General features: G+C 33.1%; 2 protein-coding genes across 2 annotated transcripts; one reads left to right on the top strand and one right to left on the bottom strand.

The window, feature by feature from the left end:
* The first annotated feature begins 5,722 nt into the window (after positions 1–5,722).
* On the top strand, positions 5,723–9,064 carry LOC107867533. Its single transcript, XM_016713819.2, has 5 exons — positions 5,723–6,207; positions 6,308–6,381; positions 7,343–7,466; positions 7,808–8,092; positions 8,584–9,064. Exons 1-5 carry the CDS (start codon positions 6,082–6,084, stop codon positions 8,836–8,838), a joined length of 864 nt encoding a protein of 287 aa, XP_016569305.2. The 5' UTR covers positions 5,723–6,081; the 3' UTR covers positions 8,839–9,064.
* Positions 9,065–12,196: 3,132 nt separating this feature from the next.
* On the bottom strand, positions 12,197–13,172 carry LOC107868719. The gene is made up of 2 exons (XM_047411673.1): positions 12,734–13,172; positions 12,197–12,501 (listed from the first exon to the last, which is right to left on the bottom strand). Exons 1-2 carry the CDS (start codon positions 13,170–13,172, stop codon positions 12,197–12,199), a joined length of 744 nt encoding a protein of 247 aa, XP_047267629.1.
* Positions 13,173–14,465: the final 1,293 nt, after the last annotated feature.

The raw sequence follows: 14,465 nt of genomic DNA on the forward strand, positions 1-14,465 counted from the left end.
TATCTCAAATATTAGGATATCTACATGATTTTTTGTGCAATAGTGTATATATCACTAGTCTTACTGATAGATGTCTTGCCCTGCCTCCTTTTACTCCTATTTTTTCTTTCAACAGTCTGTCCATGCCTAATCAATAATTTTCTTTCATTCTCTACACTCTTACTCTGAACCTACTAGCTACTCTCAAGCTGCAACCCAACCTAAGTGAAACACTACAATGAATGCTGAAATTGCAGCTTTGCAACTAAACAACATTTAGGATCTTGTGGAACTACCTATGGGAAAGAGGGCTTTACCTTGCAAATGGGTGTATAAGATAAAACTTCTTTCAGATGGATCAATAGAAAGATTTAAAACCAGGTTAGTAGTAAGGGGGGACATTCAAAAAGAAGGGATTGATTACAATGAGACATTTTCCCCGGTTGTCAAAATAACGACAATCAGGTGTCTCTTAGTAGTAACAGTTAAGAAGGATTGGATAGTTTCACAATTGGATGTAAGTAATGCTTTCTTACATAGATCTGTAGAAGAAGAATTTTTCATGAAACTTCCCCCGGGTCTCAATCCTACATCTCCTAATCAGGTATGCCTACTCAAGAAATCTTTATATGGTTTAAAGCAGACATCTCGACAGTAGTTTTCTAAACTTGCTGGTGCTCTTGCCTATAAGGGATATACAACTTCTTTAAATGATTATTATTTATTCTTCAAAACTTCAGGGGACCTTATTTCAATCCTAGCAGTGTATGTAGATGACATTTTGTTAACAGGAAATGATATCACAGAAATTGCAGAGATTAAATATTTCTTAAATTCAGAATTCAGGGTCAAGGACTTAGGAGATATTCATAATATCCTAGGTATGGAGATTATCAGAGAACCACAGGGTTTTATCATTAGCCAACAAAAGTTTGATTTGGATCTACTCAGGGAATTTGACTGCACACATGTTTCAAAAGTAACCTCCCCTTTGGACCCCTCTATCAGATTACAAGCAGACAGTGATATTCCTCTTAATGATCCTGCAATTTACAGATATTTAGTGGGTAAGATGAATTACCTGACTCACACGCGTCCAGATCTGGCATTTCCTGTGTTGTAGCTCAGCCAATTCATACAGAGACCCTGTCAATCCCACTTTTCTGTTGTATTACGCATATTAGAATACCTTCAATTGGACCCAGGACAAGGGATATTTCTATCTTCTGATCCTTATTTAAAGCTTTTGGCTTTTTGTGATGTTGATTAGGGGCTTTGCAAGGATACTCATTATTCGATCAGTGGTTTCCTTGTGACACTCGGTGGATCTCCAATTTCATGGAAATTCAAGAAGCAAGCTTCGATTTGTCTTTCTTCCGCTGAACCTGAATACCGGTCAATTCATAAAGTCACTGCTGAAATCACCTGATTAGTTCGTTTATTGGAAGATCTTTCTGTTTCTCCTTCTTTACTGATGCCGGTTCACTTTGACAGTCAAGCCCCGATTCACATTGCCCACAACCCGATTTTCCATAAACACACTAAGCATGTGGAGCTTGACGGTCATTTTGTTCGCCAACAATACCTCTCAGGCCTTATTTCTCTTCAATTCACTCCGTCAAAGCAACAACTTGTTTATCTGTTTACTAAACCACTCTCTGGATCTTCTCATCATGATTTGTTGTCCAAGTTGGGGGTTTCATCTCTCCCCTCCAACTTAAGGGGATGTTGGCAAGGAGAAGATCCATGCTTCACTCTCCATTAGCAGCAGAAAGAAAGAAAGAAAAATGGTGAAACAAGAGAGGATTTTGAAGATAAATTAGACTTTCAGACATAAAAGGGGAAAGTAGTTTGAAACTTCACATGTTTCCCTCATTGTGCCACATGGAACAAATCCAACCATCCAAGAGGAAGTTTGATAGATGAATTATTCACCATTGGATGAAAATACTTTGGGCGTAATATAAATAATATAGACACGTGAGTGGCACATAGAGGAGAATATAGTTTGTTATTAGTTTGTTAGGAAGTTAGAATACATTGTATAGGATTGGGACAAGTGTACAACTGATTTTTTTTTCTTTTGTATTTTTCTTTGTACAAACACTTGTATAAAAGGATACACGTGATCAATAAAAAGATTATCAGAAAAATTTCCACAATTTCTTCTTCAATGTCTTACAAGTGAAGTGTAACCTTCTTATCAACCGTTGAGACACAATAGAAAGATATTCGACGTACATTCCTACTATTTAAATTTTCATTACTGATTAACAAATCTTTTTAACTGAAAATTAATTTGATCAATAAATCTTGCCAAAATCAAAAAGAAAAAGACACAGAAATTTATATTGTGTCAAGAATTGGGTGCATTTTTTCCTGTTGCATCGCGTGTTGAACTGTCGAACAATATTCCCTTAACGAATTGTCAATTTTTTCAGCGTGGCAATGTGAATCGATTCGTTTCCTTTCAATTTATCTTTCCCTTTTAATAAGGGCCCCTTGTTTGGTTAACATGGCTTAGTCTTGAATTTTGATCAATTGACATAGTCACAATCGGATTCACCATTTTAATTATATGAATACACGACTCGAGTTTCAATAACTGAATCCATCACCTTCTTTAATTATGAATTGCCAGTTCAATAATTTCAATGGATACTACACAAATAAATTCAAATCTGGACTAAATCTTATCACATGAAGTCACATCTATAGGGCTAGATTCGCCACGGGTAAGAATTAACCTTTAATGAAAGATAACAAGCTTTAGTTACTTTGAAGGGTAGTTTTAGAGTACTCAATAAAGTTGCTTCTATGTGATCAAGAGGTCGGATTCAAGTTGTGAAAACAACATTTAGTAAAAATATATTGTAAGACTGCGTACAGTAAACACTTGTGGTCCGACCCTTCCCTAACTCCGCATATATAGGAAACTTTTAGCGCAGCAGTCTGCCTTTTTGTAACAAGGTTTAGTTGCTTCATGTTAATTAGTTTAAGGATAATGCTAACGATAATATACACTTAAAAGTTCATTAAACTCTAGAAAGGTAGCTTTTAAGTTTTAAGGAATCTAGAATTTTGTTCGTTGTGTGTGTTCCAAGTTTTTAGTTGCAGTGAGAAAGTGGAAGAGAAGAGGGGGTGTTTTAATTTTTAGATCATTATTATTATAAACCCACATGATGTGTAGGGGTCCATTCTCTGACAATCTTCACATTTGTATCACTTTATTTAATTTTATCCAGCAAACCTTGTAGCTTTTTTAATTTTACCTACTAATGATGAATACACTTTGATGATACATGTCCCAAAATTCTATTTTTTTATTGTCAATTGTAGTCAGAGTAAGGTATAATAGTAGTACATCCTTTGCAGTATTTATTGATAATGTAGTAAGTTTTACGATATCGCATTTATTACCACTGTTGGAAATTCAAGAATTGGTATATCACATTTTCCCATTGGGCTTGGAGAAACAGGATTATGGGTAGCAATTAGGCCAACGCCATTGATAGTTATCATCTAGACATATCAAGTGACTAATTTAATAAATTAGCCCTAGAATGGTTTTTTTTTTTTTTTTTTTTTTTTTTTCGGGCACATATGATACGATGCGATATCTCAAGATTAGCCTGGAATAAAATTTGCATTACTTATGATATTCCACTAATGTGCCCTCAATCCCCCACCACCACCATCGCCTCCACTAACAACAACACATTCAGTATAATCCTATAATGAAAATTTGGGAAGAATAGGGTGTACCTAGACCTATCTTCAACGTTAAAGATGGCGGGACCGTTTTCCGATATCTAGCGACCCTCAAACTTCAAAATTAAAAACAGTCTATACGAGAACTCCACCCCCACCCCCACCCCGATCAATTTAGAAGAATTTGGAAAGGGACCACTAGATTGGAAAACTTAGAGTGCAATAGATACAATATATATTGGGTAACTTTTGGATCACATGAATCATACAACAAGGTCACATGAGCATAAAAGCACTAGAAGAGAAGAACACATCCATATACTTCAAGGAGACGCAAATACCCTTCACACGCAATACTCCTTTCTTATATTTCTTTTTTTTTTTTCCCCTTCTGAAAATGCAAGGATAATTTTACTAAACGAGAGGAAATTAAAAGGGAAATATTTTTACTCATTAAAAAAAGATATAGTAGTTCTAGCATTTGATTACAGTTGTGTAATTGTATCTTTTGACATAGTAATTTATTAAGGAAATTCAAAATATAAAAAGAAAACAACATAGAAAGTATTAGTTAAATTTAATATTTATTACATATACTTAAACAATATGTTAAACTTTAAACATATAGTAAAATTCTCCATCTTAGAGAATTCGAATGAACTGCCCATGGACTGAAGGTCCTAAAATGATCTCGAAGCCTAGTCAATAGCCCTTATAAAGCATAATCTCACACAATTTATATTCAGTATTTTAGTTTAAAGAGACTTATCGAAAAAAAGTACTCTACTCCAAAATATAGAAGTTATGAGATTTGCATACATTAACCCTCGTCAAATCTTATTTATGAGAATATATCGAGTTATGTTGTTATTATAGTTGTTAGTCTAAGTTAGAAAGAGAAAAACAAAATATAAACCTAGGATACTTAGGATGAAAATGTCTCACTATATAACTCGCAAAAAAATGACATATTTATTAAATAAATAATGTAATAATATTAATTAAAATAATAATCAGCGAAATTATCTTTATTTCTTTTTTCCAATGAGCAAGTATTGACTTATGCCTCCTTGATTTGTTAAAATGACGAACATTTTAGAAAAAGTATTTTGGTTTAGAGTAACAGGGGAAAAAGGACGGAAGAGAATGTTCACTTCCAAATATTGTGATTGAGTCAATCACTAATCACTGATTTTTTATTCAACCCCTTCATATAATGTTGTTTTGGTAAGCAAATTTTACTATATTGATATTTCAAACATAATAAACAAATTTCCTATATTGATTATAATCCTTTAACCCCATCTTATCTTAAAAAAATAAAATTAATCATTATCACTTAAAGATAAAAACAAGATTTCAAAAAATTATGGCGCAATAAATGACCTAACTTGAATTTGAAATATTTTGAAGCCAAAGCCATAAGAGGAAAAGAAAAATAAAAAGAAAAGAAAGGAGTTGTAAGAGAATAGGAAAATTAGCTCCCGTTCGCAAACTTGTAAAATAGTGATTTTTGAAATTTAAAATTACATTCAAGCACTCAATTTATTTGAAAATATAATATATATTTTTTAATTGAATGTCTCAAAAATATTATTGCTATATTTTCTTCATGATTTTCATTTTTTTCTAATTTTTAAATTTATAACATTTAAGTCAAAGGGTCTTTCAAAAAGAATTTTTTAACCTAAGTAAGGTAGTAACTATCTTTTTCGAACCTCACATGTAAAATTTTACTTAAGTATGTTATTGTTGTTGAATGGGAGTGTCAAAATTTAAAAATTTGAATATCTAAAATTTAAATTTTAGTCAAATCTTATCGCTAAATAAACATTGATCAATAAATTTTTAAATTTATAATCAAACGCCAGCTTAGATACGAGTATCTAATCCTGATAAAAGGAGAAAAAATCAAGGGACCCACCTGTCGACACGTGCTATCCCATCTGTGCACATGCTTTCATCCCCTCGCCACTCCCACACCCCCGCCCCACACCCAAAATATTAATCAATAAATTAAAAATAATTAAATCTGGCGGAGTGAAAATTCAAAAAAATTTAAAACCCCTCAAAAAATTTCCCTTCTCTCTCTCACACACACAGTAACGTTCCTAATTTCCCCTTTTCTCTCTCTGTATATCTATCTATCGTAGCTCCCAAGTCCCAACAAACACTCACTGCAAGCAAAAAACAAAAAAAAAAACAGTGAGAGTAAATTCAAAGTAAGCACAACAAAGCAAAGAATAAATACTATATCTTACAGATCTCTTAATTTATAATTGATTTATACATAGCAAGTTGAGTTATAGAGTTTCGAGCTTGAAAGAAAATAAAGGAGAAGAAAGTTTGTTTCCATTTTTTTTTTTTTGATTTTTGGAGCATTTGAAAAAAATGGAGAAAGTTACTCCAGTTCGAAAATCACACACTAACACTGCAGATCTACTCACTTGGTCGGAAAATCCGCCGGAAAATTCTCCGTCAATCGGCTCTGCTGCTTCCTCTGCTCGTTCTCGTCAGGTGAGAATATTCATGAACTTTTTTTTTAGATTTTTTTTTTAAATTGTTTTTTTTTTTTTTTTTTTTTTTTTTTAAAAATTTTTTTTTGGTGAAATGGTAGCCATCCGATGGGATCCAAAAAGTGGTGTTTGGAGGTCAAGTGACTGATGAAGAAGTTGAGAGCTTGAACAAGAGGTGAATGATTTGGTTTTGGTTGATTTTTGATTTATTAGTATTTATTTTTGTATTTTGTGTTTTTTTCTGTCTGTGTATTTTTTAATTTTGTTGATTTCTCAGCTGATTTTTATTTATTAGTTTTTGTTTTTTCAGTATTCTGTATGTATATTTTTAAATTTGTTGATTGTTGATTTATCAGCTGATTTTTATTTATTAGTTCTTGTCTTATCTGTTTTATCGTATGCTAATTTTTAAATTTTGTTGATTTATCTGAGCAAATAAAAGGGTATTTAATGCTTCCATGAGCAATCATAGTACGGAGAATTTGTTTGCTTGTTATTTTGTTTTTCTTTTATTTTTGTCTGTATTCTTCACGGTTTCAACAATGCATTATTTGGTCCGATTCGATTTGACTAGATTTTAAATGATTTATGTAGTTGATGATCTCAACTAGTTTGGAAAATGAGATGGTGTAGTACTTGTATCGATTTGACAAACAACTCGGACACTTTCGGGCCAATGCTCTCTTAATTTGTCTTCTAATTTAGTTAACTATTAATCCTGTAATGTTATATTCTTGTGTTCTATTTGTAAATCTCATTCGTGCATTCAGATCTGCAGTCAGCAGTCTGTGTGTTGCGATTGCTCAAAGTCGAAATCAATATCTTATCGATAAAGCCTTATTTGGATAGTTTGATATTCATATGTGACACTAGGTAAGTCATATTAGACAGAAAAAGAGAAATTGGATTGTGTTAGTCATGGTATTTTGTCCTAGAAAAGTATTTTCTCACCTTTGTTAATTAAAATTATATTTGGATCGTGATTTATATTCTTTATTGTGCTGTATATTCCTGGCGTCTTAATATGACCTGATATACACGAGTAACAAATCATTGGAATGGTGCACCTTACTTGTTGTTTGTTGGTTAAGTTGTATTCTAAATTCTAATAGCTGAATCTGTTTGGCATGTCCCAGGAAGCCATGTTCGGGTTATAAAATGAAAGAGATGACAGGTAGTGGTATTTTTGTATCTGATGGAGAAAATGGCGATTTAGAATCTGACAGTGCTAATCCCATCCCAAATAGAAGGATGTATCAGGTACGCTTCCCAGTTTATGATATCCAGGTATTAATCAATTCTTGATGTATGGTCTTCTTCACAGCCTACAGAGGCGGAGCCAGCCCTCTTTAGACGAACCCCCTTCGACAGAAAAATATGATATTTTATACATGATTAAAATTATTTTTTATGTGGTTATAGTAGGTGTTGAACCCCTTCGATTTAGTTTTTTTTGAATATTGAACCCCCTTACTTGACATCTTGGCTCCACCTCTGACAGCCTATGTGCATATCTCTCCGACTAATCATCTGTGGACTCCGTATCCTCTAATATATATCGCCTCACAACCTGACTCTTACACCTGTTTTTTGTCCCCCAGCAAGCTGTAGCTGGTATTAGTCAAATTTCATTTGGTGATGAAGACACTGTGTCTCCGAAGAAGCCAGTCACTATCCCTGAAGTGGCAAAGCAGAGGGAACTAAGTGGAACTCTAGAAAGTGAATCTGAGATGAAGCTGAACAAACAAATTTCTGATGCAAAAACCAAGGAGCTTGTTGGTCATGACATCTTTGCTCCCCCACCTGAAATTCAACCTCGTCCATCTACTGCTCGTGCATTAGCATTAAGAGAAAGCATTACCATTGGAGAACCTGCACCAACCAATGTATGTACATCTATCAATTCCTTTATATTCACTCTATAAACTGCATAATCCCACATTCTGTTTTGTGCTCCATTGGGTCACCATTACCCAGTTGCTTTTTAGAGCAGCAATTGCTGCTGGAACATAACCGTTGGAGTAGGAAATGAACACTGCAAGATTCAGTGCCCGTCCAGTAGTACTATTCTTGGTGTTGAATGGTTTCACAAGAAACTGTTGATTACCCCGTTTGTCTTTAAACTTATAATTACAGAGTATCAGTGCATGTTAGTGCTCAGACACTAGTCGTTGTCAGGCTTTCACTAAGAAATCTTGGCTTAACTAAGCTTAACCTGATGATGAGTGAGGCGGAGTTTAGTGCTCAGACACTAGTTGTTAATCATTTCTGTCGTTTGATCATTTTTCCATCTGATTTCTGATTCCTTTCACCATTTTTCAGCAACACATGTTCAGTCTCGTTCCTTGTTCTTTTTTCCTTTTCTTGGTCTTGTCAGGGTGATGCGCCTAGTGACGAACAAGTGGTCAAGACAGCCAAGAAGATTCCAGAAAAGAAACTTGCAGAGCTCACAGGAAATGACATTTTCAAGGGCGATAATCCTCCAGCATCAGCTGAGAAGCATCTGAGTTCAGCAAAGTTGCGAGAGATGAGTGGAAGTAATATATTCGCGGATGGGAAAGTAGAATCCCGGGACTTTTATGGCGGGGTTCGCAAGCCACCAGGTGGAGAGAGCAGCATTGCATTGGTGTAACTTGCTAGGTCTAACTCAATTTACATCATTAGTTGTGTTTCCCTTTTTTTTTTATCCATGATTATTTGTAGTTGGGATTTGGTTCTGATGTGATTTGACCAGTGTTCTGGAATTTATGTCCCTAGGATCTTCTTATTATTTGACGTCAACCAGAACTAAGAACTTTTGGCTAATTGGGTTGTATTGTTCATAAATCTGTGTTTCTGGTGGACTTTGTTTTGGTGAAGATGTGTCTTCTGAGTTCAATTAATTAATTAATTAATTAACATTTGTGTCATTTTTAATTTGTGGATTCGTATTTCGTAATATCATCACTTTACTATTTGGACTCACCTCATCCTAAAGTAAAATTAGCCATTCGGTAAATACATAAAGGTTCTAAAATTAAGTAGGTTGGGGGGCCCAAGTCATCAATTAGATACCACTCTGAATTGGCTAAAACTCTAACCTTGAGTTAGGACTTACGAACCAGGATTGTTTTTATGGAGCGTAGGTTTCTCAAAAGGTGACAGAGGCATGCAATAAAGACCAAAGGACAATCTCAAGTAAGATAGTTTCTAGGGCATAGGCCTCTCCCAAAAGGTATCAGAGGAGTGCAAAGTTTTTCTCGGGCCGGACGGAGGTTGGCCCTTGAGTGCAATGGCAGAGGGGAGGGTCCCCTCTATTGTGAGATCCACCCATCGAGCACGGACAAAAGTCGATCTTGTGAAATATACATACTATACATTGATTATATGATGATGACACTTTAGGAAAGCTGGCGAAAAAATCTCCTCTCTAGTCTAGCAAAAGAAGAAGACGCAACAACTACGACCAACAATACCAAAAAAAGAAGATATTGTCACATGAGCTTACATCGTTGTTTTTTCGCCATTTTTAGGGCCTTTCACTTTCACAATTCTTGGCAAAGTGAGATTATTTTATTTTATGGGTTGGTCTTGAACCGGGGTCTATCAGATACAACTTCTCTGCCTCGTTTCTAAGATTGAGGTGTAAGGTCTGTGTACACTCTATGCTCCTCAGACCCCGCTATGTGTGACTAAACTCATGGTATGTTGTTGCTATTATGGATTGCTAGTCTAGTTTATTATTCTTTTTCTCTTTTTAAACTTGAAAAACTCAATCGAATGAGCCTTTTTCTTTGGTAATGGATATCTAATCTTTCCATATTAGGAAAATTACATAAAGCTCCCTCGGGAAGCAGCCTTTTTTAAATGTGAATACTTTGTGCATCGAATTGTTCCTTTTTAAAAAAGTAGTGTTAGATGTATTTGTGGCTTGTATGGATTATCCATGAATTCTTTGTAGAAAAAAAATAAATTTGGAAAAGAAGTGTAAATAGACAATTACTGAAAGCGACTCCCTTGAGACATAATTCTTTCACTTGAATTTTTTTTTCTTTTTGATGGAGTCTAATGTCATTAGGTGGTTTGATGGAATAACAAATATTTTGTGGTTTGAAACAACGGAACTATTTTCTTGTTTTGTGACAGTATGGTCATTGTAAATGTAGAATTTCTAATTTATTATACAAAATGACACATAAGGTGCTTTTAAAACGCTTAAAATATGCATTGGTTATACATTTGATTAGTATGGAAATTCACTACAATTTAACCAAGTTACCTTCACTAATGCAACTTCATAAGTTGTTCCATAATTATAGGTTCGAACTAAATTTGACAAAAATATGCCCCAAGTATACGAATAAGATGCACAAATTACAGATGCCCTTTACTAGTCTTCTACTTATTATCAGTTATGTTCTATATGATAAAAGACATTCTTGACCCAGTGGCGGATCCAGCATTTAGGGGTCATGGGTGCTCACAAGGTTCGAACACATATATCGATACTGAAAACCAAAACACCCAACTATCTTAGTTTAATGGGTGACATCCTATATCAGTTTTTATACATTTCTTACATAATTATATCTAATCCGCGTTAGGTTTAACGGGTGTTGGAGCACCACAAATTAACACCTAGGTCCGCCCCTACTTGACTATCTATGGAGCTAGTCTTAATGATATATTTTCACACCCCCAAAAGGGAGGAGAATGTTTATTATTCAAAATTCAGGAGGGGGGTTTCGATTTTAAACAATTTTTACCCATTTATCCTTCCTAATCACAATACTTATTTTGTTATCTTGTAGTATTTACTAGGAAGGTAAAAGTTCTGTTTCTTATTTCTTGATTCATAAATATCTTCTTCTTTTTTTTCCAACCAAAGAAGCCCAATGATTCCTCCTTTGATCAAAACAACTAAGCTTTATATATATCCATAAAATTAAATGCAGTTTATTGTGCAGATGCTAATTCTATGTTTTTCACAAATAAGCTCATGTGTATCATGCTTAAATTCTGTTTAAAATAGCTGATATATAATTAGTTCTATTAAAAATTTACAGTCAGTCATACAAGTTTTATAAAAGATATACACTTTGATATACAAATATGAAGGATTTGTACACATTATAAAGGATAAATCAACTCATGTGTATCATGCTTAAATTCTGTTAAATAATTAGTATACGATCAAAAATAAATAAATATAAACTTCACTGATCATCTATGCAGAAATTAAAAAAACAATAAGATATGTCGAAAATATCCCTATTGATACCAATTCAGCACTAAAAATTGGAGTAGCTATAGAAGGTTGAATTCACCATAGAAATTCCCCAATGCAACAAATTTGTTTAAAAAATTCTTCAATCATAGTATCAATTGAGGGCCTTAAAGTTGAAGTACACAACAAAATGGGGAAGTTAGATTCATTGTAAATATCTCATACAAAAAAGGAGCATATTGTGGAAAGGACATCCATGATGAAAGTAAGAGAAAAATGAGATAATAATAGGTCTATAACAAACAAGATCTTTTCAATAACATAGAAGACTATTAAACTATCTATTTTATCGGTTGGCTATACATACAATTCCAATTATCGAGTGATTATATTGTATCTTACAGGATGTAAATATGAGTTAGTTGAATTTTCAAAATTGGGTGGAAGATTTAAAAAAAGTGATCTAAGATTTCAAAATAGTCCAACTTCGTATTTTTCTGAGCACAACATATCTATCACAAACTCAAAAACAAGATACAGTCTTGAAAAAGAAATGTGATCAATAAATTTGACATTAGTTCAAAAATTATATAAAATGAAGTCTTTATGGTGTACGAATCATGATCTTTAAACGACATGAGAAGGGTAACAATAATTTTGCCTTAAAACGATAAAATCTCGTGAACTAAACAGAAAAATCTTGTACGGAGTTATACACTGCACCAGCTAGAACCATTCTGTAAACTTATGCCTTGCATCCCTTACCCTTTATAAATTTTATTGCTCATTGTACTTCATCCTTCCATGACAGACTAGTTCTTGCAATCCCTTGCCAAACTAGCAAATTTTTCCATATATCAGCAGTAAACGAGCACATAAAAAATAGGTGATCCACATCCTCCTCCTTCTCTTGGCATAAAGGACATAGCACTTCATTTATGAGTCCCCACTTTGCCAATCTTACCTCGGTAGATAGCTTCCTGTGTAGCGTTAAAAAAAAACATGAACAACCATTTAGGTGCACCATGGTTAGCACTTTCTCTGTTCCTCCTCGCATCTGCAGATAAACTCTTTTAATAGAGTAGTTGTCTGTAGTAGTCAATGATTGCTCAGTATACCCAGCAATCAGTATACGAATGATTGCTCAGTAGTCGTCTGTAGTAGTTGTCAGGAGATGTTTATGAGCTTTCAGAATTCTTTGTACTGTACAAGAGGCTTGATTTGCTTGGGTACCCCATATACTCCTTCTTTTCCATAATAAATGTGTATCCACTCTACCCATAGATTGTCCTTTTTTTGCATAAGTTCCACAGTGATTTACCTATGGCAGCCTTGTTCCATATATGAATATCTAAAAAATTCATACCACCACTTGATTTCGGGTAGCATAATTTTTCCCATGCGATCAGAGACTTCTTGGTAGCATCTGCACTCCCTGTCCAGAGAAATCTCCTGCAAATAGCTTCCACAACCTGGACAATCTTCTTAGATAATAAAAATATTTGGATGAAAAATTGGACACTTTTAACTAGTTGCACTCTTCCAGCATATGACAAAAATCTAGTTGTCCAGCTTGTAATTCTCCCTAATAATTTGTCAGTCAAAAGGCTTGCATTGTACAAGGTAGTACTCAAAGGAACTCCAAGATACTTAAATGGAAGATCACCCAGAATTTGCTCTTGTATAGCCTGTGATACACCACCAAAATAGACACTACTCTTATCCACATTTGCCTCTAGTCCCGATGCTTGTGAAAACATCTTAAAGCATTGGTATAAACATCTAATTGATCTTAAATCGCCTCTGTAAAACAAGAGTAAATCATCAGCAAAACTTAGTTGAATAAATTAAAACTGAAAAAGTAATAACTTGATAAGATTGTTCGATACATAAACAATCATATCAAATTTATAATCTAAATTTTTGGAAGTTGTAAAAGTTATACTCCTCATGATTTTCTTTACTTATCACTTACTCGTTTGCATATTTTTTAAGAAAATTAATTTGTCAACACACGTACTACACGTATATGCCGTGTCAAGTAGTATTCTATTTGTAATTTATTAATAATATCCAAAAATATTTTGAGTAAGTAATTATACATAGAAATCTTTACTTGTCACTTAGTCTTTTGTGTATTTTTAAGAAAATTAAATTGTCGACATATGTACTGCACGTAAATGTCGTGTCAAGTAGTATTCTATTCGTAAATTAAAAATAATATCTAAAAATATTTTGAGTAAGTAATTATACATAAGAACAAACACTACTAAGAAAATCAGAAAAACCGACCACCCAAAACCTACCACAAAAAGTGGTCGGAAAAAACCGACCACTTATGGTCGATTTTTATTTTTTTATTTTATTTTTTTTTAATTAAAAAAAGCGACCACATGTGGTCACTTTATTATTAAAAAATATCAAAATAAAGATTCCAATAATTTTAATATTAAATATTATATATTTTAAAAAATAAAATAGAATAGAAATAAGAAAACCGACCACAAGTGGTCGGTTTATTTTAAAAAATTTAATTTAAAAATATTTCCACAAAACCGACCACAAGTGGTCGATTTTTAAAAATTCTTTTTTAATTTATTTTTGTGATTTTTTTTAAAAAGATTTTTTTTAAAAAAAAGCGACCACTAGTGGTCGTTTTTTATTATTAAAAAAATTATAAACCAACCACTTGTGGTCGATTTTTGTTGAAATTATGAAATTAAATTAAATTTTAAAAAACGACTAGTTTTGGTCGATTTTAATTTAAATAATATTAATAAATTTTTTAAAAACCAACCACATGTGCTTGATTTTGGATTTAAATAAGACAAAAAGTAAATAATTATTTTTAAAAAGTAATTCTATTCCATATATAATATTTTTATTAGTAAAAATAATATATTAGATTACGTATTTATAGTCATAATAATGTAATATATCACCGATAATTCATTAGAATATAATGAACGTGTTCTATTATAAGGTAATATACTTGTGGATGTGATATATATAGTACGAATTCAAGAGTTTATATATATAAATATCTATCTATC

The sequence above is a fragment of the Capsicum annuum genome, chromosome 4, assembly GCF_002878395.1.
Source record: "Capsicum annuum cultivar UCD-10X-F1 chromosome 4, UCD10Xv1.1, whole genome shotgun sequence".
Taxonomy (NCBI): domain Eukaryota; kingdom Viridiplantae; phylum Streptophyta; class Magnoliopsida; order Solanales; family Solanaceae; genus Capsicum; species Capsicum annuum.